We start from the raw sequence: 25,197 nt of genomic DNA on the forward strand, positions 1-25,197 counted from the left end.
AATTTCCATGGGAAGTTTAGCCCTGGAATTTGGGGAAATTTTGCTTAAATTCATTTAAAAATTAAAAGTAAAGTTAGCTTATAACAGGGAACCTTTTTTTTGTGGGATACACATAAGGCAATTCTAGGTCTTGTGGCATATTTTGGTTCAACTATCCCCAATTCAATGGAATTGCAACACTTCATGCACAGTGCATTCTTCCATTACATGTACAGCTGATTCTCAAGATCTTGCACACTAATGAGATGCTACACTACTACACTGTCTGAGCCAAGGACAACATGCTTTCTGGTAAGTTTTGATTACAATACTGGGTGGGGTGAATATATTTTATATGACATACATGATTTTTTTTTGTTAAATAGTAAATAGTAGCCTACAGCAAAGTGTGTTTAAATAATTTCTAACTTGTTAACAATTTCTGCTAGTACGTTTTTGCTACCTTTTGGGTTTGAGCTTGCTTGAACTTGCTAACTGAGGAGTGTTAATTCACCTATTTCCATACATGTTTCATTTTAAAACATTTATCTTGCAAAGGAGTTGTTTAATCTAACTGCTTAACTATTTATCTGTACATGGAATTGTATTTTTTCTAATCTTGACAGGAAAATGCAATGGTTACTATCTGATTACTATGTGATGTGTGGAGACATTTCACTGCAGCTAATGTAAAAGGAAAAGCTGTGTACATTAGCAAATACCGTGCTAAATCATATGTGAAGAACGCAACAAAGATTCAGAATCATCTGGCCAAGTGCATAAAGTTCCCTCAGCGCCCACAACAAGCAACCTCTGACAAAAGTCCCTCTACTTCTATTGGAAGTGAAAAGGATGAATCAGACACCTTATCGATAGCAACAGCTCATGGTCCTTCTGGAATCAGAAGTTTTTTTGACTCAATGGAGGAACATAGTCAGAGAAATGCTGATGAATGTCTTGCTCGAGCTGTGTCCACAACTGGTTCACCTCTGATGCTCACAGGCAATGTGTATCGGAAGAGATGTCTGAATGTTCTTTGCTCAGCATACACCCCTCCAACCAGACATGCTTTATCTACTCATTTGCTGGATGCAGAGTTCAACAGAGTTCAAGTGAAGGTCAAGCAAATCATAGAGAAAGCAGACTGTATTGCAAGCATCTCTAATGGGTGGATTGAATGTTTGTGGGCAAGGAATAATTAACTACATCATCTCCATCCCTCAACCAGTATTCTACAAGAGCACAGACATGAGGGACAACAGACACACCGGTCTCTACATTGCAGATGAACTGAAGGCAAACATCAATGACCTTGGACCACAGAAGGTATTTGCACTGGTGACAGACAATGCTGCGAACATGAAGGCTGCTTGGTCTAAAGTGGAAGAGTCCCACCCTCACAACACACCCAATGGCTGTGCTGCTCATGCATTGAATCTGCTCCTCAAGGGAACCAAGGAAATGGTTAGGTATGGGAAGGGTCATCAAGTTATAGTAGCAATCTACCTCACCAAGCAAAGTGAGAAGAATAAGAGCACCACATTGAAGCTGCCCAGCAACACCCGTTGAGGTGCTGTTGTCATCATGTTTGACAGTCCCCTGGAGGGGAAGGAGTCTCTCCAAGAAATGGCCATATCACAGTCTGCCGATATGGACAGCCCCATCAAGAGGATCCTCCTGGATGATGTATTACGGGAGTGAGTGGTAAGCAGCCCGAAACTCCTGAATGCAATCCTGTCTGATGTTCAGACTTGCAGATGTAAGAGAAGAAATCCGTACTGCCCTGCCCACTTTACTGTTGCTCCAAGCAGAGGAAACTGCAGTTCTGAAATACATCAAAAAGCGTGAAGATTTCTGCCTGAAGCCCATACACGCCGCAGCGTACATGTTGAACCCCAAGTATTCTGGCAAGAGCATCCTGTCTGGTGCAGAGATCAACAAGGCCTATGGTGTTATCACTACCGTGTCTCGACACCTTGGCCTGGATGAGGGCAAGGTTCTTGGCAGTCTGGCCAACTACACTTCCAAGCAAGGGCTTTGGGATGGAGATGCAATATGGCAGTCGTGCCAACATATCTCATCAGCCACCTGGTGGAAGGGACTTTGTGGATCTGAGGCTCTTTCCACTGTTGCCTCCATCATCCTCTAAATCCCACAAACATCAGCCGTCTCAGATCGCAACTGGTCCTTCTTTGGGAACACAAACACACCAAAGCACGCAACAGGCTGACCAATACAAGGGTTAAATCGGTGGCCATCTGGGCAAATTTGAGGGCAAATTTGAGGCTTTTTGAGCCGGACAACGAGCCATCCTCAACAAGGTTGGAAAGTGACAGTGAAGATGAGGCGTCAGAGTCTGATGTTCAAGAGGTGGACATTGAGGAGGTCCAGGGAGAAGACATGGAAGCCTGACAGGAAGAACCAAAGCTTTAGTTTCTAGACAATCATTTTACAGATGTATGTTGAAATCGTTTTTGGGAGATGCAATGGATCATAGGGAATTATTCAATATTCTCTTTCTTTTGTTGTTCAGTGAAATCATCCCATGCGAAGAGTCAAATCATTTAATTAAGTTCAATTCGTAACTAAAAAAATGTTTTTTCTATTGGAAGGATTTAATCATTTGCAATTATGTCTACTTATGATGAGGTAAAAGGTTTATGTTTCTGTCTCCATATGATATGGTAAATATATCCAATGCAAAAAGCATATACATTTAAATGGTATTAATATTAATTCCCATATATTTCCGTTAATTCCCATATATTCCCGATAATTCCCACGGAAAGTTTCTACCTCTGAATATTCCCTAAAAATGTGCAACCCTATGGCTACCATAAAAAACAATGGAGAAATTGCATCTCATAACATTTAAACATGGAAATAGCTGTTCTATCATTCAGCCGGCAGTAGTAGCCAACGTGTGGTGTTCAACGTAGGCCTAAATTCCAAAACACATGTCGGGGTTGACATTAACCTGTTTATCCACTTCTTCTTCAGACAAGAAGGTGCCTGAAAAGGTTGTGTTGTTTGATGCAAGAAACCACTTTACAAAATACAATTACTTATTATTCCCATACCATTATTACAGAGAATCATACAAATTATGAGTTTGTGCTCTTGTAGGAAGTAATCACTCCTCCATTGCTGATTAGGTCTAACTGGGCTAATAACTCACTGACTAGCAAAGAATAAGAACAAATGTGTTCAGGTGGCTACATGAAGCTTTCACTACTCACGACCGCACATGCTGTAAACACAGTCCAGTTCAAAGTGAATGGCAAAGATCCATATAAGGCAATGGTCTATTTGCATATAGGGATACTTTAGCTCTGATTGGTTATGGCACACCGGTCTATGTATAGTATGGGTCTGAGTCGTGCCTGTCAATGCAATAGAATCCTACTCCGATGTGTTCTGCCTACAGCAAAATCTCTTGCATAGTTAGTTTTGTTTCGGTATGTTGCATTGAAAGTGGCTAATAACGCATTGATTCGATCACAATACCCACAGTAAAGGGAAACGTTGATAGTGTTAACTAAAGGGGAAAACTCTAGAAAGTGGAGGGAAGTTCAATGCCGTGCTTGTCAGGTTTGCGTAAATGGGGCTGCAAGGGAGTCAGGCGCAGGAGAGCAGATATTAGGTAGCAAACGGAGCCTTTTATTTAGGCGAACCAAAAGCACACGGCACAACGAACACGAAATACAATATGGGTTGACATAACCCAGCGCAACCAGTCTAACGTGCGCATACATGAAACACATAAACAATACCACACAAAGACAAGGGGGAAACAAAGGGTTAAATACACAACACATAATGAGGGAAATGAGAACCAGGTTTGTAATAAAACGAGACAAAACAAATGGAAAATGAAAAATGGATCGGCGATGGCTAGAAGACCGGCAACGTCGACCGCCGAACACCGCCGAACAAGGAGAGGCATCGACTTCGGCAGAAGTCTTGACAGTGCTTCCCTGCGCGAGGCTGATATTTATTCTGCGCGGCAGTCCTGCGCACAAGCGCAGCTTAGAGGGAACATTGGTCACGACTAAAAAAAAAATACCTCAATTGGTGGTTCACGAAGCGAAATACATTCGGAATCCCTGTGCTAAATGACTCAAATCTACATCATCTAGAGAAAGCGAAACTGATCGTAGACCAGGAAGCCCAGGACGTACCTTGGTGATCTGAGTGGTGGTGGTTGTACTGACTGTCTCTGAGGTGATGGTCTGGGCACTCAACAGCACTCCAGAGTCCCTCTCTGCCATGCTGTCTACGGGCTGAAGGAGACACTATGTTAACACAAGGGGGAGAAAAGGGGTTCATTTAGGATTACGTTATCTACTGGCTGAGATTAAGACCAAAAAACAGGCTCATGTTCATCAGGCACCAAAAGGAAGAAAAGACACTGAAATAGGACTTGTCCAATACGAAATTGCTTGTTTTCATTTTGAAAACATTTTTTCCCGTTGGGTACCCTGATGAATATGACCCACTTCACTGTTAACACAAAGTCATTGGGTTAATAAAATGTTTTTATTTAAGAACTACATTTCTAACGATGCCTCTCACCTGCGCTGACTCGTAGGTAATGGTCTTGGTCTCAGTGTGCACGATGGGGACCTCCTTGTTATAGACGTCTCCTCGTAGGGAGTTAGACACGTCTGAGATGGTGATAGTCTGTGTTTTCACCACGTTAGGCTGTGAGGAAAGAGGGAAAATACACACAGTGAATATTGAGTTTGTCGTGTAATATTATCTGCCTTCAGAAAGTGCTCAATCCCCTTCACTTTTTCAGCTTGAATCTAAAACAGATGTCTCACTGGCCTACACACAATACCCCATAAGGTCAAAGTGGAATTATGTTTTTATAACTTTTTTACAAATTAGCTGTAATCGCTGCCAAAGCTATAAATCGCTGCCAAAGGTGATCCTAACATTCCCTATTCACACTGTGACTATCCCCTATTCACATGGTGACTATCCCCTATTCACACCGTGACTTTCCCCAATTCACACTATGTGACTATCCCCTGTTCACACTGTGACTATCCCCTATTCACACTGTGACTATCCCCTGTTCACACTCTGTGACTATCCCCTGTTCACACTATGTGACTATCCCCTATTCACACTGTGACTATCCCCTATTCACACTGTGACTATCCCCTGTTCACACTCTGTGACTATCCCCTGTTCACACTGTGACTATCCCCTGTTCACACTCTGTGACTATCCCCTGTTCACACTCTGTGACTATCCCCTATTCACACTCTGTGACTATCCCCTATTCACACTGTGACTATCCCCTATTCACACTCTGTGACTATCCCCTGTTCACACTCTGTGACTATCCCCTGTTCACACTCTGTGACTGTCCCCTAGTCACACTATGTGACTATCCCCTATTCACACTGTGACTATCCCCTATTCACACTGTGACTATCCCCTGTTCACACTGTGACTATCCCCTATTCACACTGTGACTATCCCCTGTTCACACTCTGTGACTATCCCCTATTCACACTGTGACTATCCCCTGTTCACACTCTGTGACTTTCCCCTGTTCACACTGTGTGACTATCCCCTGTTCACACTGTGTGACTATCCCCTATTCACATTACGTGCCTATCCCCTATTCACACTGTGTGACTATCCCCTATTCACACTGTGTGACTATCCCCTATTCACACTGTGTGACTATCCCCTATTCACACTGTGTGACTATCCCCTATTCACACTGTGTGACTATCCCCTATTCACACTCTGTGACTATCCCCTATTCACACTCTGTGACTATCCCCTATTCACACTCTGTGACTATCCCCTATTCACACTGTGTGACTATCCCCTATTCACACTCTGTGACTATCCCCTATTCACACTGTGTGACTATCCCCTATTCACACTGTGTGACTATCCCCTATTCACACTGTGTGACTATCCCCTATTCACACTGTGTGACTATCCCCTATTCACATTACGTGCCTATCCCCTATTCACACTGTGTGACTATCCCCTATTCACACTGTGTGACTATCCCCTATTCACATTACGTGCCTATCCCCTATTCACACTGTGTGACTATCCCCTATTCACATTACGTGCCTATCCCCTATTCACACTGTGTGACTATCCCCTATTCAATAATAATAATATATGCCATTTAGCAGACGCTTTTATCCAAAGCGACTTACAGTCATGTGTGCATACATTCTACGTATGGGTGGTCCCGGGAATCGAACCCACTACCCTGGCGTTACTGTGTGACTATCCCCTGTTCACATTACGTGCCTATCCCCTATTCACATTACGTGCCTATCCCCTATTCACACTGTGTGACTATCCCCTATTCACACTGTGTGACTATCCCCTATTCACATTACGTGCCTATCCCCTATTCACACTGTGTGACTATCCCCTATTCACACTGTGTGACTATCCCCTGTTCACATTACGTGCGTATCCCCTATTCACATTACGTGCCTATCCCCTATTCACACTGTGTGACTATCCCCTATTCACAATGTGTGACTATCCCCTATTCACATTACGTGACTATCCCCTATTCACACTGTGTGACTATCCCCTATTCACACTGTGTGACTATCCCCTATTCACATTACGTGCCTATCCCCTATTCACACTGTGTGACTATCCCCTATTCACACTGTGTGACTATCCCCTATTCACATTACGTGCCTATCCCCTATTCACACTGTGTGACTATCCCCTATTCACACTGTGTGACTATCCCCTATTCACATTACGTGCCTATCCCCTATTCACATTACGTGCCTATTCACACTGTGTGACTATCCCCTATTCACATTACATGCCTATCCCCTATTCACATTACGTGCCTACCCCTATTCACATTTACATGCCTATCCCCTATTCACATTACGTGCCTATCCCCTATTCACATTACGTGCCTATCCCCTATTCACACTGTGTGACTATCCCCTATTCACATTACGTGCCTATCCCCTGTTCACATTACGTGCCTATCCCCTATTCACATTACGTGCCTATCCCCTATTCACACTGTGTGACTATCCCCTATTCACACTGTGTGACTATCCCCTGTTCACATTACGTGCCTATCCCCTATTCACATTACGTGCCTATCCCCTATTCACATTACGTGCCAATCCCCTATTCACATTACGTGCCTATTCACACTGTGTGACTATCCCCTATTCACATTACGTGCCTATCCCCTATTCACACTGTGTGACTATCCCCTATTCACATTACGTGCCTATCCCCTATTCACATTATGTGCCTATCCCCTGTTCACATTACGTGCCTATCCCCTATTCACATTACGTGCCTATCCCCTATTCACATTACATGCCTATCCCCTATTCACACTGTGTGACTATCCCCTATTCACATTACGTGCCTATCCCCTATTCACACTGTGTGACTATCCCCTATTCACACTGTGTGACTATCCCCTATTCACATTACGTGCCTATCCCCTATTCACACTGTGTGACTATCCCCTATTCACATTACGTGCCTATCCCCTATTCACACTGTGTGACTATCCCCTAATCACATTACGTGCCTATCCCCTATTCACACTGTGTGACTATCCCCTATTCACACTGTGTGACTATCCCCTATTCACATTACGTGCCTATCCCCTATTCACACTGTGTGACTATCCCCTATTCACACTGTGTGACTATCCCCTGTTCACATTACGTGCCTATCCCCTATTCACATTACGTGCCTATCCCCTATTCACACTGTGTGACTATCCCCTATTCACATTACGTGACTATCCCCTATTCACATTACATGACTATCCCCTATTCACACTGTGTGACTATCCCCTATTCACACTGTGTGACTATCCCCTATTCACATTACGTGCCTATCCCCTATTCACACTGTGTGACTATCCCCTATTCACACTGTGTGACTATCATCCTATTCACACTGTGTGACTATCCCCTATTCACATTACGTGCCTATCCCCTATTCACATTACGTGCCTATCCCCTATTCACATTACGTGCCTATCCCCTATTCACACTGCGTGACTATCCCCTATTCACACTGTGTGACTATCCCCTATTCACATTACGTGCCTATCCCCTATTCACATTACGTGCCTATCCCCTATTCACACTGTGTGACTATCCCCTATTCACACTGTGTGACTATCCCCTATTCACACTGTGTGACTATCCCCTATTCACATTACGTGCCTATCCCCTATTCACATTACGTGACTATCCCCTATTCACACTGTGTGACTATCCCCTATTCACACTGTGTGACTATCCCCTATTCACATTACGTGCATATCCCCTATTCACACTGTGTGACTATCCCCTATTCACACTGTGTGACTATCCCCTATTCACATTACGTGCCTATCCCCTATTCACACTGTGTGACTATCCCCTATTCACATTACGTGCCTATCCCCTATTCACATTACGTGACTATCCCCTATTCACACTGTGTGACTATCCCCTATTCACATTACGTGCCTATCCCCTATTCACACTGTGTGACTATCCCCTATTCACATTACGTGCCTATCCCCTATTCACATTACGTGCCTATCCCCTATTCACACTGTGTGACTATCCCCTATTCACATTACGTGACTATCCCCTATTCACATTACGTGACTATCCCCTATTCACACTGTGTGACTATCCCCTATTCACATTATGTGCCTATCCCCTATTCACACTGTGTGACTATCCCCTATTCACATTACGTGCCTATCCCCTATTCACACTGTGTGACTATCCCCTATTCACACTGTGTGACTATCCCCTATTCACACTGTGTGACTATCCCCTATTCACACTATGTGACTATCCCCTATTCACATTACGTGACTATCCCCTATTCACACTGTGTGACTATCCCCTATTCACACTGTGTGACTATCCCCTATTCACATTACGTGCCTATCCCCTATTCACATTACGTGCCTATCCCCTATTCACATTACGTGCCTATCCCCTATTCACATTACGTGCCTATCCCCTATTCACATTACGTGCCTATCCCCTATTCACATTACGTGCCTATCCCCTATTCACATTACGTGCCTATCCCCTATTCACATTACGTGCCTATCCCCTATTCACATTACGTGCCTATCCCCTATTCACATTACGTGCCTATCCCCTATTCACATCACGTGACTATCCCCTATTCACATTACGTGCCTATCCCCTATCCATTTCTGATGCTGTAGGTGTGGCTGTAGCCAGAACTATCATCCCATCCCAGACAGGGGGTCTCAGACAATCTACTTAAAGTAAAAGTAGAAGCAGGTTTCGCAGCTTAGGGGTTGGAGACAGGAGAAACTGTTGCAATCACTTGACATTAGCTTATTCCATCTGATATTTGATTTCCCAGCGAGAAAACTCATTATTCTAAATCTAAAAATAAATTAAGGCCAAATGTTTTTGTCTAAACAAAAACAAACAATTAAGTTTAGGGAGAAAGCTCGTCAAGATAGAGAAAACTGTAATTGCGTTGTTATGAAAGAGAGAGAGAGAGCTTCCCCAGAGGACGGGCTGCAGCACAGCGACAAAATTGCCTCCCAAATGGCACCATAGGCCTCTGGTCAAAAGTAGTGCACAGGTATTGTGGTGACATTTGGGACTCACACATTGTGATAAATCACTGTAAAGTAACCAGACTATCCCCGTCGGGGTCCAGCTGTGTGCTTTTCATAATAAGAGCGCCTCTCATGGGTTGAGCTGTGTGCTTTTCATAATAAGAGCGCCTCTCATGGGTTGAGCTGTGTGATTTGCATAATAAGAGCGCCTCTCAGGGGTCCAGCTGTGTGCTTTTCATAATAAGAGCGCCTCTCAGGGGTCCAGCTGTGTGCTTTTCATAATAAGAGTGCCTCCCGCTCAGGGGTCCAGCTGTGTGCTTTTCATAGTAAGAGCGCCTCTCAGGGGTCGAGCTGTGTGCTTTTCATAATAAGAGCGCCTCTCAGGGGTCGAGCTGTGTGCTTTTCATAATAAGAGCGCCTCTCAGGGGTCCAGCTGTGGGCTTTTCATAATAAGAGCGCCTCTCAGGGGTCGAGCTGTGTGCTTTTCATAATAAGAGCGCCTCTCAGGGGTCGAGCTGTGTGCTTTTCATAATAAGAGCGCATCTCAGGGGTCGAGCTGTGTGCTTTTCATAATAAGAGCGCCTCTCAGGGGTCGAGCTGTGTGCTTTTCATAGTAAGAGCTCCCCGGCCTCTCGGACGATGGAGAGGAGGACCAAGCCTGCCACCGGCCCCTGGCAACCAGCCACGCCAAATATCCACACATCAGCCTTCAGATATGCAGATTATGCAAAATCAGAGGCATCAAAAATTACTTTAATTTAACTTTTTAATCTTTCTTCTCAAACTCTTTGCCAGGGAGGTGAGGGAGGGATAGACAGAGAGGGGAAGGAGAGGAAGAGGAAAAAGAGAAACAGAGAAACCGAGAGAGAGATGAGGAGGCAGAAAGAGAGAGAGATGAGGAGGCAGAAAGAGAGAGAGAGAGAGATGAGGAGGCAGAAAGAGACAGAGAGAGAGAGATGAGGAGGCAGAAAGAGAGAGAGAGATTAGGAGGCAGAAAGAGAGAGAGAGAGAGAGAGATGAGGAGGCAGAAAGAGAGAGAGAGAGAGATGAGGAGGCAGAAAGAGAGAGAGAGAGAGATGAGGAGGCAGAAAGAGAGAGAGAGAGATGAGGAGGCAGAAAGAGAGAGAGAGAGAGATGAGGAGGCAGAAAGAGAGAGAGAGAGATGAGGAGGCAGAAAGAGAGAGAGAGATGAGGAGGCAGAAAGAGAGAGAGAGAGATGAGGAGGCAGAAAGAGACAGAGAGAGAGAGATGAGGAGGCAGAAAGAGAGAGAGAGAGGAGGAGGCAGAAAGAGAGAGAGAGAGAGAGATGAGGAGGCAGAAAGAGACAGAGAGAGAGAGATGAGGAGGCAGAAAGAGAGAGAGAGAGAGATGAGGAGGCAGAAAGAGAGAGAGAGATGAGGAGGCAGAAAGAGAGAGAGATGAGAGAGAGGAGCAGAAAGAGAGAGAGAGAGAGATGAGGAGGCAGAGAGAGAGAGAGAGATGAGGCAGAAAGAGAGAAGAGAAAGAGAGAGAGATGAGGAGGCAGAAAGAGACAGAGAGAGAGAGATGAGGAGGCAGAAAGAGAGAGAGAGATGAGGAGGCAGAAAGAGACAGAGAGAGAGAGATGAGGAGGCAGAAAGAGAGAGAGAGATGAGGAGGCAGAAAGAGACAGAGAGAGAGAGATGAGGAGGCAGAAAGAGAGAGAGAGATGAGGAGGCAGAAAGAGAGAGAGAGATGAGGAGGCAGAAAGAGACAGAGAGAGAGAGATGAGGAGGCAGAAAGAGAGAGAGATGAGGAGGCAGAAAGAGACAGAGAGAGAGAGATGAGGAGGCAGAAAGAGAGAGAGATGAGGAGGCAGAAAGAGAGAGAGAGAGAGAGATGAGGAGGCAGAAAGAGAGAGAGATGAGGAGGCAGAAAGAGACAGAGAGAGAGAGAGGAGGCGATAAGGAGGTAGAAAGAGACAGAGAGAGAGAGATGAGGAGGCAGAAAGAGACAGAGAGAGAGAGATGAGGAGGCAGAAAGAGAGAGAGATGAGGAGGCAGAAAGAGACAGAGAGAGAGAGATGAGGAGGCAGAAAGAGAGAGAGATGAGGAGGCAGAAAGAGACAGAGAGAGAGCGATAAGGAGGTAGAAAGAGACAGAGAGAGAGATGAGGAGGCAGAAAGAGAGAGAGATGAGGAGGCAGAAAGAGAGAGAGATGAGGAGGCAGAAAGAGACAGAGAGAGAGAGATGAGGAGGCAGAAAGAGAGAGAGATGAGGAGGCAGAAAGAGACAGAGAGAGAGCGATAAGGAGGTAGAAAGAGACAGAGAGAGAGAGATGAGGAGGCAGAAAGAGAGAGAGATGAGGAGGCAGAAAGAGACAGAGAGAGAGCGATAAGGAGGTAGAAAGAGACAGAGAGAGAGAGATGAGGAGGCAGAAAGAGACAGAGAGAGAGAGATGAGGAGGCAGAAAGAGAGAGAGATGAGGAGGCAGAAAGAGACAGAGAGAGATGAGGAGGCAGAAAGAGAGAGAGATGAGAGAGAGATGGCAGAAAGAGAGAGAGATGAGGAGGCGAAAGAGACAGAGAGAGAGAGATGAGGAGGCAGAAAGAGAGAGAGATGAGGAGGCAGAAAGAGACAGAGAGAGAGCGATAAGGAGGTAGAAAGAGACAGAGAGAGAGAGATGAGGAGGCAGAAAGAGAGAGAGATGAGGAGGCAGAAAGAGAGAGAGATGAGGAGGCAGAAAGAGACAGAGAGAGAGAGATGAGGAGGCAGAAAGAGAGAGAGATGAGGAGGCAGAAAGAGAGAGAGAGAGAGAGATGAGGAGGCAGAAAGAGACAGAGAGAGAGAGATGAGGAGGCAGAAAGAGAGAGAGATTAGGAGGCAGAAAGAGAGAGAGAGAGAGAGAGATGAGGAGGCAGAAAGAGAGAGAGAGAGAGATGAGGAGGCAGAAAGAGAGAGAGAGAGAGATGAGGAGGCAGAAAGAGAGAGAGAGAGATGAGGAGGCAGAAAGAGAGAGAGAGAGATGAGGAGGCAGAAAGAGAGAGAGATGAGGAGGCAGAAAGAGACAGAGAGAGAGAGAGAGAGAGAGATGAGGAGGCAGAAAGAGAGAGAGAGATGAGGAGGCAGAAAGAGAGAGAGAGAGAGATGAGGAGGCAGAAAGAGACAGAGAGAGAGAGATGAGGAGGCAGAAAGAGAGAGAGAGATGAGGAGGCAGAAAGAGAGAGAGAGAGAGATGAGGAGGCAGAAAGAGACAGAGAGAGAGAGAGATGAGGAGGCAGGCAGAATGAGGAGAGAGAGAGAGAGAGATGAGGAGGCAGAAGAGAGAGAGAGAGATGAGGAGGCAGAAAGAGAGAGAGATGAGGAGAGAGATGAGGAGGCAGAAAGAGAGAGAGAGAGAGATGAGGAGGCAGAAAGAGAGAGAGATGAGGAGGCAGAAAGAGAGAGAGAGAGAGAGAGAGAGATGAGGAGGCAGAAAGAGACAGAGAGAGAGATGAGGAGGCAGAAAGAGAGAGAGAGATGAGGAGGCAGAAAGAGACAGAGAGAGAAAGAGATGAGGAGGCAGAAAGAGAGAGAGAGAGATGAGGAGGCAGAAAGAGACAGAGAGAGAGAGATGAGGAGGCAGAAAGAGAGAGAGAGAGATGAGGAGGCAGAAAGAGACAGAGAGAGAGATGAGGGCAGGAGACAGAAAGCAGAAGAGACAGAGAGAGAGAGATGAGGAGGCAGAAAGAGAGAGAGAGATGAGGAGGCAGAAAGAGACAGAGAGAGAGAGATGAGGAGGCAGAAAGAGAGAGAGATGAGGAGGCAGAAAGAGAGAGAGAGAGAGATGAGGAGGCAGAAAGAGAGAGAGATGAGGAGGCAGAAAGAGACAGAGAGAGAGCGATAAGGAGGTAGAAAGAGACAGAGAGAGAGAGATGAGGAGGCAGAAAGAGACAGAGAGAGAGAGATGAGGAGGCAGAAAGAGAGAGAGATGAGGAGGCAGAAAGAGACAGAGAGAGAGGTAGAAAGAGACAGAGAGAGAGAGATGAGATGAGGAGAAGAAAGAGAGAGAGATGAGGAGGCAGAAAGAGACAGAGAGAGAGAGCGATAAGGAGGTAGAAAGAGACAGAGAGAGAGATGAGGAGGCAGAAAGAGAGAGAGATGAGGAGGCAGAAAGAGAGAGAGATGAGGAGGCAGAAAGAGACAGAGAGAGAGAGATGAGGAGGCAGAAAGAGAGAGAGATGAGGAGGCAGAAAGAGACAGAGAGAGAGCGATAAGGAGGTAGAAAGAGACAGAGAGAGAGAGATGAGGAGGCAGAAAGAGAGAGAGATGAGGAGGCAGAAAGAGACAGAGAGAGAGAGATAAGGAGGTAGAAAGAGACAGAGAGAGAGAGATGAGGAGGCAGAAAGAGACAGAGAGAGAGAGATGAGGAGGCAGAAAGAGAGAGAGATGAGGAGGCAGAAAGAGACAGAGAGAGAGAGATGAGGAGGCAGAAAGAGACAGAGAGAGAGAGGCAGATGAGGAGGCAGAACAGAGAGAGAGATGAGGAGGCAGAAAGAGACAGGAGGCAGAAAGAGACAGAGAGAGATAAGGAGGTAGAAAGAGACAGAGAGAGAGAGAGAGAGGGAGGCAGAAAGAGAGAGAGATGAGGAGGCAGAAAGAGAGAGAGAGATGAGGAGGCAGAAAGAGACAGAGAGAGAGAGATGAGGAGGCAGAAAGAGAGAGAGATGAGGAGGCAGAAAGAGACAGAGAGAGAGGAGGCAGATAAGGAGGTAGAAAGAGACAGAGAGAGAGAGATGAGGAGGCAGAAAGAGAGAGAGATGAGGAGGCAGAAAGAGACAGAGAGAGAGAGATGAGGAGGCAGAAAGAGAGAGAGATGAGGAGGCAGAAAGAGAGAGAGAGAGATGAGGAGGTAGAAAGAGACAGAGAGAGAGATGAGGAGGTAGAAAGAGACAGAGAGAGAGATGAGGAGGCAGAAAGAGACAGAGAGAGAGAGATGAGGAGGCAGAAAGAGAGAGAGAGAGATGAGGAGGCAGAAAGAGAGAGAGAGAGATGAGGAGGCAGAAAGAGAGAGAGAGAGATGAGGAGGCAGAAAGAGACAGAGAGAGAGATGAGGAGGCAGAAAGAGACAGAGAGAGAGCGATAAGGAGGTAGAAAGAGACAGAGAGAGAGAGATGAGGAGGCAGAAAGAGAGAGAGATGAGGAGGCAGAAAGAGACAGAGAGAGAGCGATAAGGAGGTAGAAAGAGACAGAGAGAGAGAGATGAGGAGGCAGAAAGAGAGAGAGAGAGATGAGGAGGCAGAAAGAGACAGAGATGAGAAAGAGGCAGAAGGAGAGAAAGAGAGAGAGATGAGGAGGCAGAAAGAGACAGAGAGAGAGAGATGAGGAGGCAGAAAGAGACAGAGAGAGAGAGATAAGGAGGAGGAGGCAGAAAGAGACAGAGAGAGAGAGAGGAGGAGGAGGCAGAAAGAGAGAGAGATGAGGAGGCAGAAAGAGACAGAGAGAGATGAGATGAGGAGGCAGATGAGGAGGCAAGAGAGAGAGAGAGAGAGAGATGAGGAGGTAGAAAGAGGCAGAAAGAGAGAGAGATGAGGAGGCAGAAAGAGAGAGAGATGAGGAGGCAGAAAGAGAGAGAGAGAGGAGAGATGAGGAGGCAGAAAGAGAAAGAGAGAGAGAGATGAGGAGGCAGAAAGAGACAGAGAGAGAGAGATGAGGAGGCAGAGAGAGAGAGAGATAGGAGGCAGAAAGAGAGAGAGAGAGATGAGGAGGCAGAAAGAGAGAGAGATGAGGAGGCAGAAAGAGACAGAGAGAGAGAGATGAGGAGGCAGAAAGAGAGAGAGAGAGAGAGGAGCAGAAAGAGAGGAGAGAGAGAGAGATGAGGAGGCAGAAAGAGAGAGAGAGAGAGAGAAAGAGAGAGAGAGAGAGAGATGAGGAGGCAGAAAGAGACAGAGAGAGAGAGAGATGAGGAGGCAGAAAGAGAGCAGAAGAGAGGAGGCAGAAAGAGACAGAGAGAGATGAGGAGGCAGAAAGAGACAGATGAGGAGGCAGAAAGAGAGAGAGATGAGGAGGCAGAAAGAGACAGAGAGAGATGAGGAGGCAGAAAGAGAGAGAGAGAGATGAGATGAGGAGGCAGAGGTGAGGAGGCAGAGAGAGAAAGAGAGAGATGAGGAGGCAGAAATAGACAGAGAGAGAGAGATGAGGAGGAGGCAGAAAGAGACAGAGAGAGAGAGATGAGGAGAAAGCAGAAAGAGACAGAGAGAGAGAGATGAGGAGGCAGAAAGAGAGAGAGAGAGAGAGAGGAGGCAGAAAGAGAGAGATGAGGAGGCAGAAAGAGAGAGAGATGAGGAGGCAGAAAAGAGAGAGAGATGAGGAGGCAGAAAGAGACAGAGAGAGAGAGATGAGGAGGCAGAAAGAGAGAGAGATGAGGAGGCAGAAAGAGAGAGAGAGAGAGGAGAAAGAGACAGAGGCAGAAGATGAGGAGGCAGAAAGAGAGAGAGATGAGGAGGCAGAAAGAGAGAGAGAGATGAGGAGGCAGAAAGAGACAGAGAGAGAGAGATGAGGAGAAAGCAGAAAGAGACAGAGAGAGAGATGAGGAGGCAGAAAGAGACAGAGAGAGAGATGAGGAGGCAGAAAGAGAGAGAGATGAGGAGGCAGAAAGAGACAGAGAGATGAGGAGGCAGAAAGAGACAGAGATGAGGAGAGACAGAGAGAAAGAGAGAGATGAGGAGGCAGAAAGAGAGAGAGAGGGAGGCAGAAAGAGAGAGAGAGAGAGAGATGAGGAGGTGAGGAGGCAGAAAGAGACAGAGAGAGAGATGAGGAGGCAGAAAGAGAGAGAGAAAGAGAGAGAGAGGGAGGCAGAAAGAGAGAGAGATGAGGAGGCAGAAAGAGAGAGAGAGAGATGAGGAGGTAGAAAGAGACAGAGAGATGAGGAGGCAGAAAGAGACAGAGAGAGAGAGATGAGGAGGCAGAAAGAGACAGAGAGAGAGAGATGAGGAGGCAGAAAGAGACAGAGAGAGAGAGATGAGGAGGCAGAAAGAGAGAGAGAGAGATGAGGAGGCAGAAAGAGACAGAGAGATGAGAGAGAAAGGAGAGAGAGAGATGAGGCAGAAAGAGAGAGAGAGAGAGAGAAAGAGAGAGAGAGGAGGCAGAAAGAGAGAGAGAGAGAAAGAGACAGAGAGGCAGAAAGGCAGAAAGAGAGAGAGAGATGAGGGCAGGCAGAAAGAGACAGAGAGAGAGAGAGATGAGGAGGCAGAAAGAGACAGAGAGGAGGCAGAAAGAGACAGAGAGAGGATAGAAAGAGACAGAGAGAGAGAGAGAGAGATGAGGAGGCAGAAGAAAGAGACAGAGAGAGAAAGAGATGAGATGAGGCAGAAAGAGACAGAGAGAAAGAGAGAGAGAGATGAGGAGGCAGAAAGAGACAGAAAGAGAGAGAGAGAGGAGGCAGAAAGAGAGAGAGATGAGGAGGCAGAAAGAGAGAGAGATGAGGAGGCAGAAAGAGAGAGAGATGAGGAGGCAGAAAGAGAGAGAGAGAGATGAGGAGGTAGAAAGAGACAGAGAGATGAGGAGGCAGAAAGAGACAGAGAAAGAGAGAGAGATGAGGAGGCAGGCAGAAAGAGACAGAGAGAGAGAGATGAGGAGGCAGAAAGAGACAGAGGCAGAAAGAGACAGAGAGAGAGAGATGAGGAGGCAGAAAGAGAGAGAGAGAGATGAGGAGGCAGAAAAAGAGAGAGAGAGATGAGGAGGCAGAAAGAGAGAGATGAGAGAGAAAGAGGAGGCAGAAAGAAAGAGACAGAGAGAGAGATGAGGAGGCAGAAAGAGAGAGAGAGAGAGAGATGAGGAGGCAGAAAGAGAGAGAGAGATGAGGAGGCAGAAAGAGACAGAGAGAGAGAGAAAGAGAGGAGGCAGAAAGAGAGAGAGAGATGAGGAGGCAGAAAGAGAGAGAGATGATGAGGAGGCAGAAAGAGAGAGAGGAGGCAGAAAGAGATGAGGAGGCAGAAAGAGAGAGAGAGATGAGGAGAGCAGAAAGAAAGAGAGAGAGAGAGATGAGGAGGCAGAAAGAGAGAGAGGAGAGAAAGAGAGAGAGATGAGGAGGCAGAGAAGAGAGAGAGAGATGAGGAGGCAGAAAGAGAGAGAGATGAGGAGGCAGAAAGAGACAGAGGCAGAAAGAGACAAGAGAAACTTGAGGAGGCAGTATGTGTAATGTTTACTGTTAATTTTTGTTGTTTTTCACTTTATATATTCACTTTGTATGTTGTCTACCTCACTTGCTTTGGCAATGTTAACACATGTTTCCCATGCCAATAAAGCCCTTGAATTGAATTGAATTGAGAGAGAGAGAGATGAGGAGGCAGAAAGAGACAGAGAGAGAGAGATGAGGAGGCAGAAAGAGACAGAGAAAGAAAGAGTGAGGAGGGGGTGGTAAAGAGAGACAGAGAAAGAAAGAGTCAGAGAGGGTGGTAGAGAGAGAATGAGAGAGAGAGAGATAAAGAGGCAGGAAGAGACAGAGAAAGAAAGAGTGAGAGGGTGGTAGAGAGAGACAGAGAAAGAGTGAGAGAGGGTGGTAGAGAGAGAGATAGAGAGAGGGTGGTAGAGAGAGAGAGAGAGAGAGAGAGAGAGAGAGAGAGAGAGAGAGAGAGAGAGAGAGAGAGAAAGAGACAGAGAGAGAGAGAGGGTGGTAGAGAGAGAGAGAAAGAAAGAAAGAGTGAGAGAGGGTGGTAAGAGAGAGAATGAGAGACAGAGAAATAAAGAGTGAGAGAGGGTGGTAGAGAGAGAGAGAGAGAGAAAGAGTGAGAGAGGGTGGTAGAGAGAGAATGAGAGAAAGAGAGTGAGAGAGGGTGGTATAGAGAGAATGAGAGAAAGAGAGTTAGAGAGGGTGGTAGAGACAGATTGAGAGAAAGAGAGTGAGAGAGGGTGGTAGAGAGAGAATGAGAGACAGAGAGTGAGAGAGGGTGGTAGAGAGAGAATAAGTGACAGAGAGTGAGAGAGGGTGGTAGAGAGAGAATGAGAGACAGAGCATGCCTGCCAGAAAAAGTATTTTGATTTAGTCCACATATTAAAGTCGGATATAATTTGAGCCCATGAAAGGAGCAGATCTGTGATATGACAGCTATAACAGAGTGCATGCTGGACTGGACATCTGTTCCAAGCAGGGCAATCTTCTCACTGTGTAGTCCTTTTCAAAGTCAAGCTCTCCACATGACAAAACTAATAACTAGGAGACCTAATTTCTAGGCCTAGCTTACTTCCTGGAGTTAGAGACCAAGAGAGTGAACTAGAGGGCCAAAATCAGAATGGGAGGGTTTTGGGGAGTTCCCTAATTAGCAGCAAAACATACAACACCCCAAAACCCCCCCAAAAATGTGATTTAAAAAAAACTGTGGAGAGTGGATATCCTGAATTAGAGAGAAGATGAGAATACACTCTAAAAACAGACAAGACTCCCATCATACATTCAAAATGAATACTTCCTTCACTTCTTATCATACAAGGGACATAATGAAACAGAACAACAGCAGTGATATACAGCACCAGTCAAAAGTTTGGACACACCGACTCATTTGTCACGGGTCCCTCAGGAACTTTCATTACACACACCTGTCCCCTTATTCCCACGGATTAGTACTTGTATATATGTGCCCTTTGGTTTCCGTTGGGCTGTCCATTATTGTTACAATGACCGTTGGTGCGTGTGAGTACCTGTGCTGTGTGTTCTGGGCTTTCGTGCCATTGTGGATTCTCGTCCCGTGGGCTAAATCATTGTGCGAGTGTGTTATTTATTCCAGGTTCTCCTCGCTCTTTTGTTTGGGTTTCAACTCTGTGTTTTTGTTAAGTGTTTGTTTGGTCTTCGTCCCCCGTAATTTGGGTCAAATTTTTAAAAACTATTACGCATTCCTGCATCTGTCTCACGAATCATTTATACCAGTGTGACAACATTCAAGCGTTTTTCTTTATATTTTCAAACTATTTTCTACATTGTAGAATAATAGTGAAGACATCAAAACTATGATATAACACATATGGAATCATGGAGTAACCAAAAAAGTGTTCAACAAATCAAAATATATTTTAGATTGTTCAAAGTAACCACACCCTGTGCCTTGATGACAGCGTTTGCACACTCTTGGCATTCTCTCAACCAGCTTCATGAGGTAGTCACCTGGAATGCATTTCAATTAACAGGTGTGCCTTGATAAAAGTTAGTTTGTGGAATTTCTTTCCTTCTTAAGGCGTTTGAGCCAATCAGTTGTGTTGTGACAAGGTAGGGGTGTTATACAGAAGATAGCCCTGTTTGGTAAAAGAACAAGACCGTATTATGGCAAGAACAGGTCAAATAAGCAAAGACAAACGACAGTCCATCATTACTTTAAGACATGAATGCCAGTCAATACGGAAATATCAAGAACTTTTAACGTTTATTTAAGTGCAGTTGCAAAAACCATCAAGTGCTATGAGGACCGCCACAGGAAAGGAAGACCCAGAGTTACCTCTGCTGCAGAGGATACGTTCATTAGAGTTTTCCAGCCTCAAAAATTGCAGCCCAAATAAATGCTTCACAGAGTTCAAGTAACAGACACATCTCAACATCAACTGTACAGAGGAGACTGCGTGAATCAGGTCTTCATAGTTGAATTGCTGCAAAGAAACCACTACTAAAGGACACCAATAAGAATAAGAGACCAAGAAACACGAGCAATGGACATTAGGCCGGTGGAAATCTGTCCTTTGGTCGGATGAGTCCAAATTTGAGATTTTTGGTTCTAACGGCTGTGTCTTTGTGAGACGCAGAGTAAGTGAATGGATGATCTCTGCACGTGTGGTTCCCACCGTGAAGCATGGAGGAGGAGGTGTGATGGTGCTTTGCTGGTGAAACTGTGTGTGATTTATTTACAATTCACGGTACACTTAACCAGCATGGTTACCACAGCATTCTGCAGTGATACGCCATCCCAACTGGTTTGCGCTGAGTGAGACTATCATTTGTTTTTCAACAGGACAATGACCCAACACACCTCCAGGCTGTGTAATGGCTATTTGACCAAGGAGAGCCTGGCCTCCACAATCACCCGACCTCAACCCAATTGAGATGGTTTGAGATGAGTTGGACCGCAGAGTGAAGGAAAAGCATTATTTCATAGTTTTAATATCTTCACTATTATTCTACAATGTACAAAATAATACAAAATCGAGAAAAACCCTTGAATGAGTAGGTGTGTCCAAACCTTTGACTATATGACAGATACAGTACAGATAGATAACTAAAGTAAGCATGAAACCTGAATAGATTTATTTGACAGTCGCCAAATGACTTTCACCTTTAATTATAGTTTAAGTAAATCCTCATAGACTCTGACTAACATTACGATATTAAGAACAATGTAATAGTGAATTACTTAAAACAACACATACTAGATCAATATAGAGATAATTGCTTTCCTACGGGAAGAATCACAGTCAACATAATAAAAACGTCTATCTTTCTAACGAACCAAGTTCCTACAATAATAACATTGTGTGTTATAATAGTCATATACACATTTATCTACACACAACCGTAAACACACACTAATACACGTGTACTCGCATGCACAAAGTTATTGAATACACTTCCACCACCACCAGTCCATTGGTAAACAATGCTTTCCCAGGGTGTTTCTAATGGCAACATACTGATCAATGCTTTCCCAGGGTGTTTCTAATGGCAACATACTGATCAATGCTTTCCCAGGGTGTTTCTAATGGCAACATACTGATCAATGCTTTCCCAGGGTGTTTCTAATGGCAACATACTGATCAATGCTTTCCCAGGGTGTTTCTAATGGCAACATACCGATCAATGCTTTCCCAGGGTGTTTCTAATGGCAACATACTGATCAATGCATTCCCAGGGTGTTTCTAATGGCAACATACTGATCAATGCAACTTGGCTGTAGCCGTGATCCAAGCGATACCCTTGGAGAACACACATCTCAAATAGCATTTCAATGGCTTTAGACTCCATCGGTGAGTGGTGGCATTTCATATGGGAAGGCATTCCAGAAGTCTCTAAACTAGTCAAGCGTTGACACATACAGTATCTTCAATCCAAACTCACTAGTTAGATGAATAATCAGCAGTTATTTTAGTTTAAAATCAGTCTGAAAAGTAAAACCAAAATCTTCTCTGAACAGAAGTGTCTCTCTCTCAGCAGGCAGTGATTGTTGATTTAAAGCAAGCAGAGGAGGAAGTGGCAGGCCACCATCAACAGTAGTGGAATGCTTAGCAACCAGTGTTCCTTTTTGGTTACCGGTAATGATGTCAGTCAGGTTAACAAGTGAGCCAAGTACACCATCTCTGCGTCTCAAATGGCACCCTAGTCCATATTTGGCCCACTGCTTTCAAAACGTAGTAACAGCAACATGGGTTTAAAGGCCATTTCAGTTATATGAGAGACCACTGGTGATAACAGGGGTTCTTCTCATAAATACAACCTGAGTGGACTGTCCCTGTCCTGTCCCTGTCCTGCCCACCCTGTCCCTGTCCTGTCCCTGTCCTGTCCTGTCTCTATCCAGTCTGTCCTGTCCCCAGTCTTTCCCTGTCCTGTCTCTGTCCAGGCCTGTCTGTCCTGTCCCTGTCCCTGTCTGTCCTGTCCTATCCAGTCTGTCTGTCCTGTCCCTCTATCCAGTCTGTCCTGTCTGTCCTGTCCCTGTCCTGTCTCTATCCAGTCTGTCCTGGCTCTGTCCTGTCTGTGCTCTCCCTGTCCTGTCTGCCCTGTCTCTATCCAGTCTGTCCTGTCCCTGTCCTGTCCCTGTCTCTATCCAGTCTGTCCTGTCCCTGTCCTGTCTGTCCCTGTCCTGTCTCTATCTAGTCTGTCCCGTCTGTCCTGTCCTGTCTGTCCGGTCCCTGTCCTGTCTGTCCTGTCTCTATCCAGTCTGTCCTGTCCATGTCCTGTCTGCCCTGTCCTGTCTCTATCCAGTCTGTCCTTCCTGCTCATGCCTAGAAAAGCATCAACGTAGACGAGAGCCGATGCATTTCAAAGGCAGACAGACAGCAGCTCTCTGCTGTAGCAGTGAACACAGACCATGGCCTGTGTTCACCTGTTAAATCATAATGAATAAGATCAGCAATACAGATCTCTCAGGCTGTTGGAGAGATTCTGCCACACAGCAGAGCACTGCCCTGTAGATACTATACTACACTGACTGATAGGAACACTAAGAGACAAATTAAATCCCATTTTCCCTTAGGCTTCCATTGACATCGATGCGTGACTATGATACGGGTAGATTCTGTGGACGAACAGAGAAAATATACAGTAGTCTACAGGCTAAACACAAGCCGTGAAAGAGTCAGGTTAGCAGACAAAGTTTGTTAGTAACACTGGATGGCTTTTCTTTTTCACCGTGGAATATTGTAAGTAAAAGTTTTAGAAGCTCCTTGAAGTCGGGCTATAAGGCTCTGGTAGCGAGGGAGCTCAGCCATGTACAGCGCTCAACACTTCCTGAAAAGAAATGTGCTGGCAATAATAATAATGCCATACTCCACAATGCAACGACAATTATTCACTCAGTGTAATGTTCAACAGGGATTGGTGTCTGTCTGTCCATGTCCGTCTGTCTGTGTCAAATCAAACTTTATTTATCACACGCGCCGAATACAACAAGTGTAGAACCTTACTGTGAAATGTTTACTTACAAGCCGTTAACCAACAATGCAGTTCAAGAAAGAGTTAAGAAAATGTCTGTCTGTCTGTCTCTGTCTGTCTGTCTCTGTCTGTCTGTCTGTCTGTCTGTCTGTCTGTCTGTCTGTCTGTCTGTCTGTCTGTCTGTCTGTCTGTCTGTCTGTCTGTCTGTCTGTCTGTCTGTCTGTCTGTCTGTCTGTCTGTCTGTCTGTCTGTCTGTCTGTCTGTCTGTCTGTCTGTCTGTCTGTCTGTCTGTCTGTCTGCATTGTCTGGCTGCGTTTTCTGGCTGCGTTTTCTGGCTGTCTGTGTGTGTGTGTGTGTCTGTCTGTGTGTTGGAGTTACAGAGAGGAGCAGAGAATAAATGTCTGTCTCTGTCCTTCAACAGGGGTACTTCAGTAGGGGTCTCTCTCTCTCTCTCTTTCCACCGGACTAGCCAGTCACCAGCTGGTTCAGTTCATTAGAGGGCTCTCTCTCTCTCTCCACCGGACCGGTCAGTCACTGGGTGGTTCAGTTCATTAGAGGGCTCTCTCTCTCTCTCCACCGGACCGGCCAGTCACTGGGTGGTTCATTTCATCTCTCTCCCTGTCCTGTCTCTACCGGACCGGCCAGTAGAGGGCTCTCTCTCTCCACCGGACCGGCCAGTCAGATAAACACCAACCAACACAAGGTGAGAAACATGACCAGCAGTCCAGACATGAGGGAGAAGGAGACGTGGGACGGTTGGAGCTGGAGCATGGCTGGGTACAGCTGGCAGGCTGAGGGCCCCCCTGCCCTGTCCTCCTCCTCAGGCATGTCGATAGAGACCCTCAGAGTGTGCCCTTGGCCCCGAGCCTCCTCCTCCTCCTCAGAATCATCAGAAGTATAACCTTCTTCTTCCTGTAGAATGTGGTGTCTGAGCGGTGGTCCCCCGGGAGCCGAGGAGGCCTGCTGTTGCTGTCTCTGTAATCTTACCTGGTATTCAAACAGAGGACGCTTCCCTCGCTGTGTTCAGCAACGGGAGACCAAGAGAGACAGAGAACAATGAACAGACGTGGGGGAATGGCCAACCGACAGGCAGGAATTAGGGGAGGATGGGAAGAGGGCAGGTAGTGAGTGGGAGTGGGTTAGGAGGGGAAGGGACAGGGGAGGGAGTGGGTTAGGAGGGGAAGGGACAGGGCAGGGAGTGGGTTAGGAGGGGAAGGGACAGGGGAGGGAGTGGGTTAGGAGGGGAAGGGACAGGGGAGGGAGTGGGTTAGGAGAGGAAGGGACAGGGCAGGGAGTGGGTTAGGAGGGGAAGGGACAGGGCAGGGAGTGGGTTAGGAGGGGAAGGGACAGGGGAGGGAGTGGGTTAGGAGGGGAAGGGACAGGGGAGGGAGTGGGTTAGGAGGGGAAGGGACAGGGCAGGGAGTGGGTTAGGAGGGGAAGGGACAGGGAGGGAGTGGGTTAGGAGGGGAAGGGACAGGGCAGGGAGTGGGTTAGGAGGGGAAGGGACAGGGCAGGGAGTGGGTTAGGAGGGGAAGGGACAGGGGAGGGAGTGGATTAGGAGGGGAAGGGACAGGGGAGGGAGTGGGTTAGGAGGGGAAGGGACAGGGGAGGGAGTGGGTTAGGAGGGGAAGGGACAGGGGAGGGAGTGGGTTAGGAGGGGAAGGGACAGGGCAGGGAGTGGGTTAGGAGGGGAAGGGACAGGGGAGGGAGTGGGTTAGGAGGGGAAGGGACAGGGGAGGGAGTGGGTTAGGAGGGGAAGGGACAGGGCAGGGAGTGGGTTAGGAGGGGAAGGGACAGGGCAGGGAGTGGGTTAGGAGGGGAAGGGACAGGGGAGGGAGTGGGTTAGGAGGGGAAGGGACAGGGCAGGGAGTGGGTTAGGAGGGGAAGGGACAGGGGGGAGTGGGTTAGGAGGGGAAGGGACAGTGGAGGGAGTGGGTTAGGAGGGAAGGGATGACGACAGGGCAGGTTTTGGGTTAGGAGGGGAAGGGATGAGGACAGGGCAGGTTTTGGGTTAGGGGGAAGGGATGAGGACACGGCAGGTTTTGGGTTAG

At 46.6% G+C, this 25,197-nt stretch overlaps 1 protein-coding gene across 9 annotated transcripts in view; it reads right to left on the bottom strand.

Annotated features, from left to right (window-relative positions):
- LOC124012712 (protein 4.1-like) overlaps positions 1-25,197 on the bottom strand; it is a 163,539-nt gene that overhangs the window by 11,031 nt on the left and 127,311 nt on the right. For 6 of the 9 annotated variants that reach the window (XM_046326610.1, XM_046326611.1, XM_046326609.1 and 3 more), the window contains 2 exons: positions 4,555-4,683; positions 4,161-4,274 (listed from right to left, as the gene is read on the bottom strand). In XM_046326610.1, coding sequence (XP_046182566.1) covers positions 4,161-4,274; positions 4,555-4,683 — 243 coding nt within the window. Of the gene's footprint in view, positions 1-4,160; positions 4,275-4,554; positions 4,684-23,801; positions 24,164-25,197 lie in introns of those variants that run through there. The other 3 variants (XM_046326612.1, XM_046326618.1, XM_046326613.1) reach the window with 2 other exon arrangements.

The sequence above is a fragment of the Oncorhynchus gorbuscha genome, linkage group LG24 (genome assembly GCF_021184085.1).
Source record: "Oncorhynchus gorbuscha isolate QuinsamMale2020 ecotype Even-year linkage group LG24, OgorEven_v1.0, whole genome shotgun sequence".
Classification (NCBI taxonomy): domain Eukaryota; kingdom Metazoa; phylum Chordata; class Actinopteri; order Salmoniformes; family Salmonidae; genus Oncorhynchus; species Oncorhynchus gorbuscha.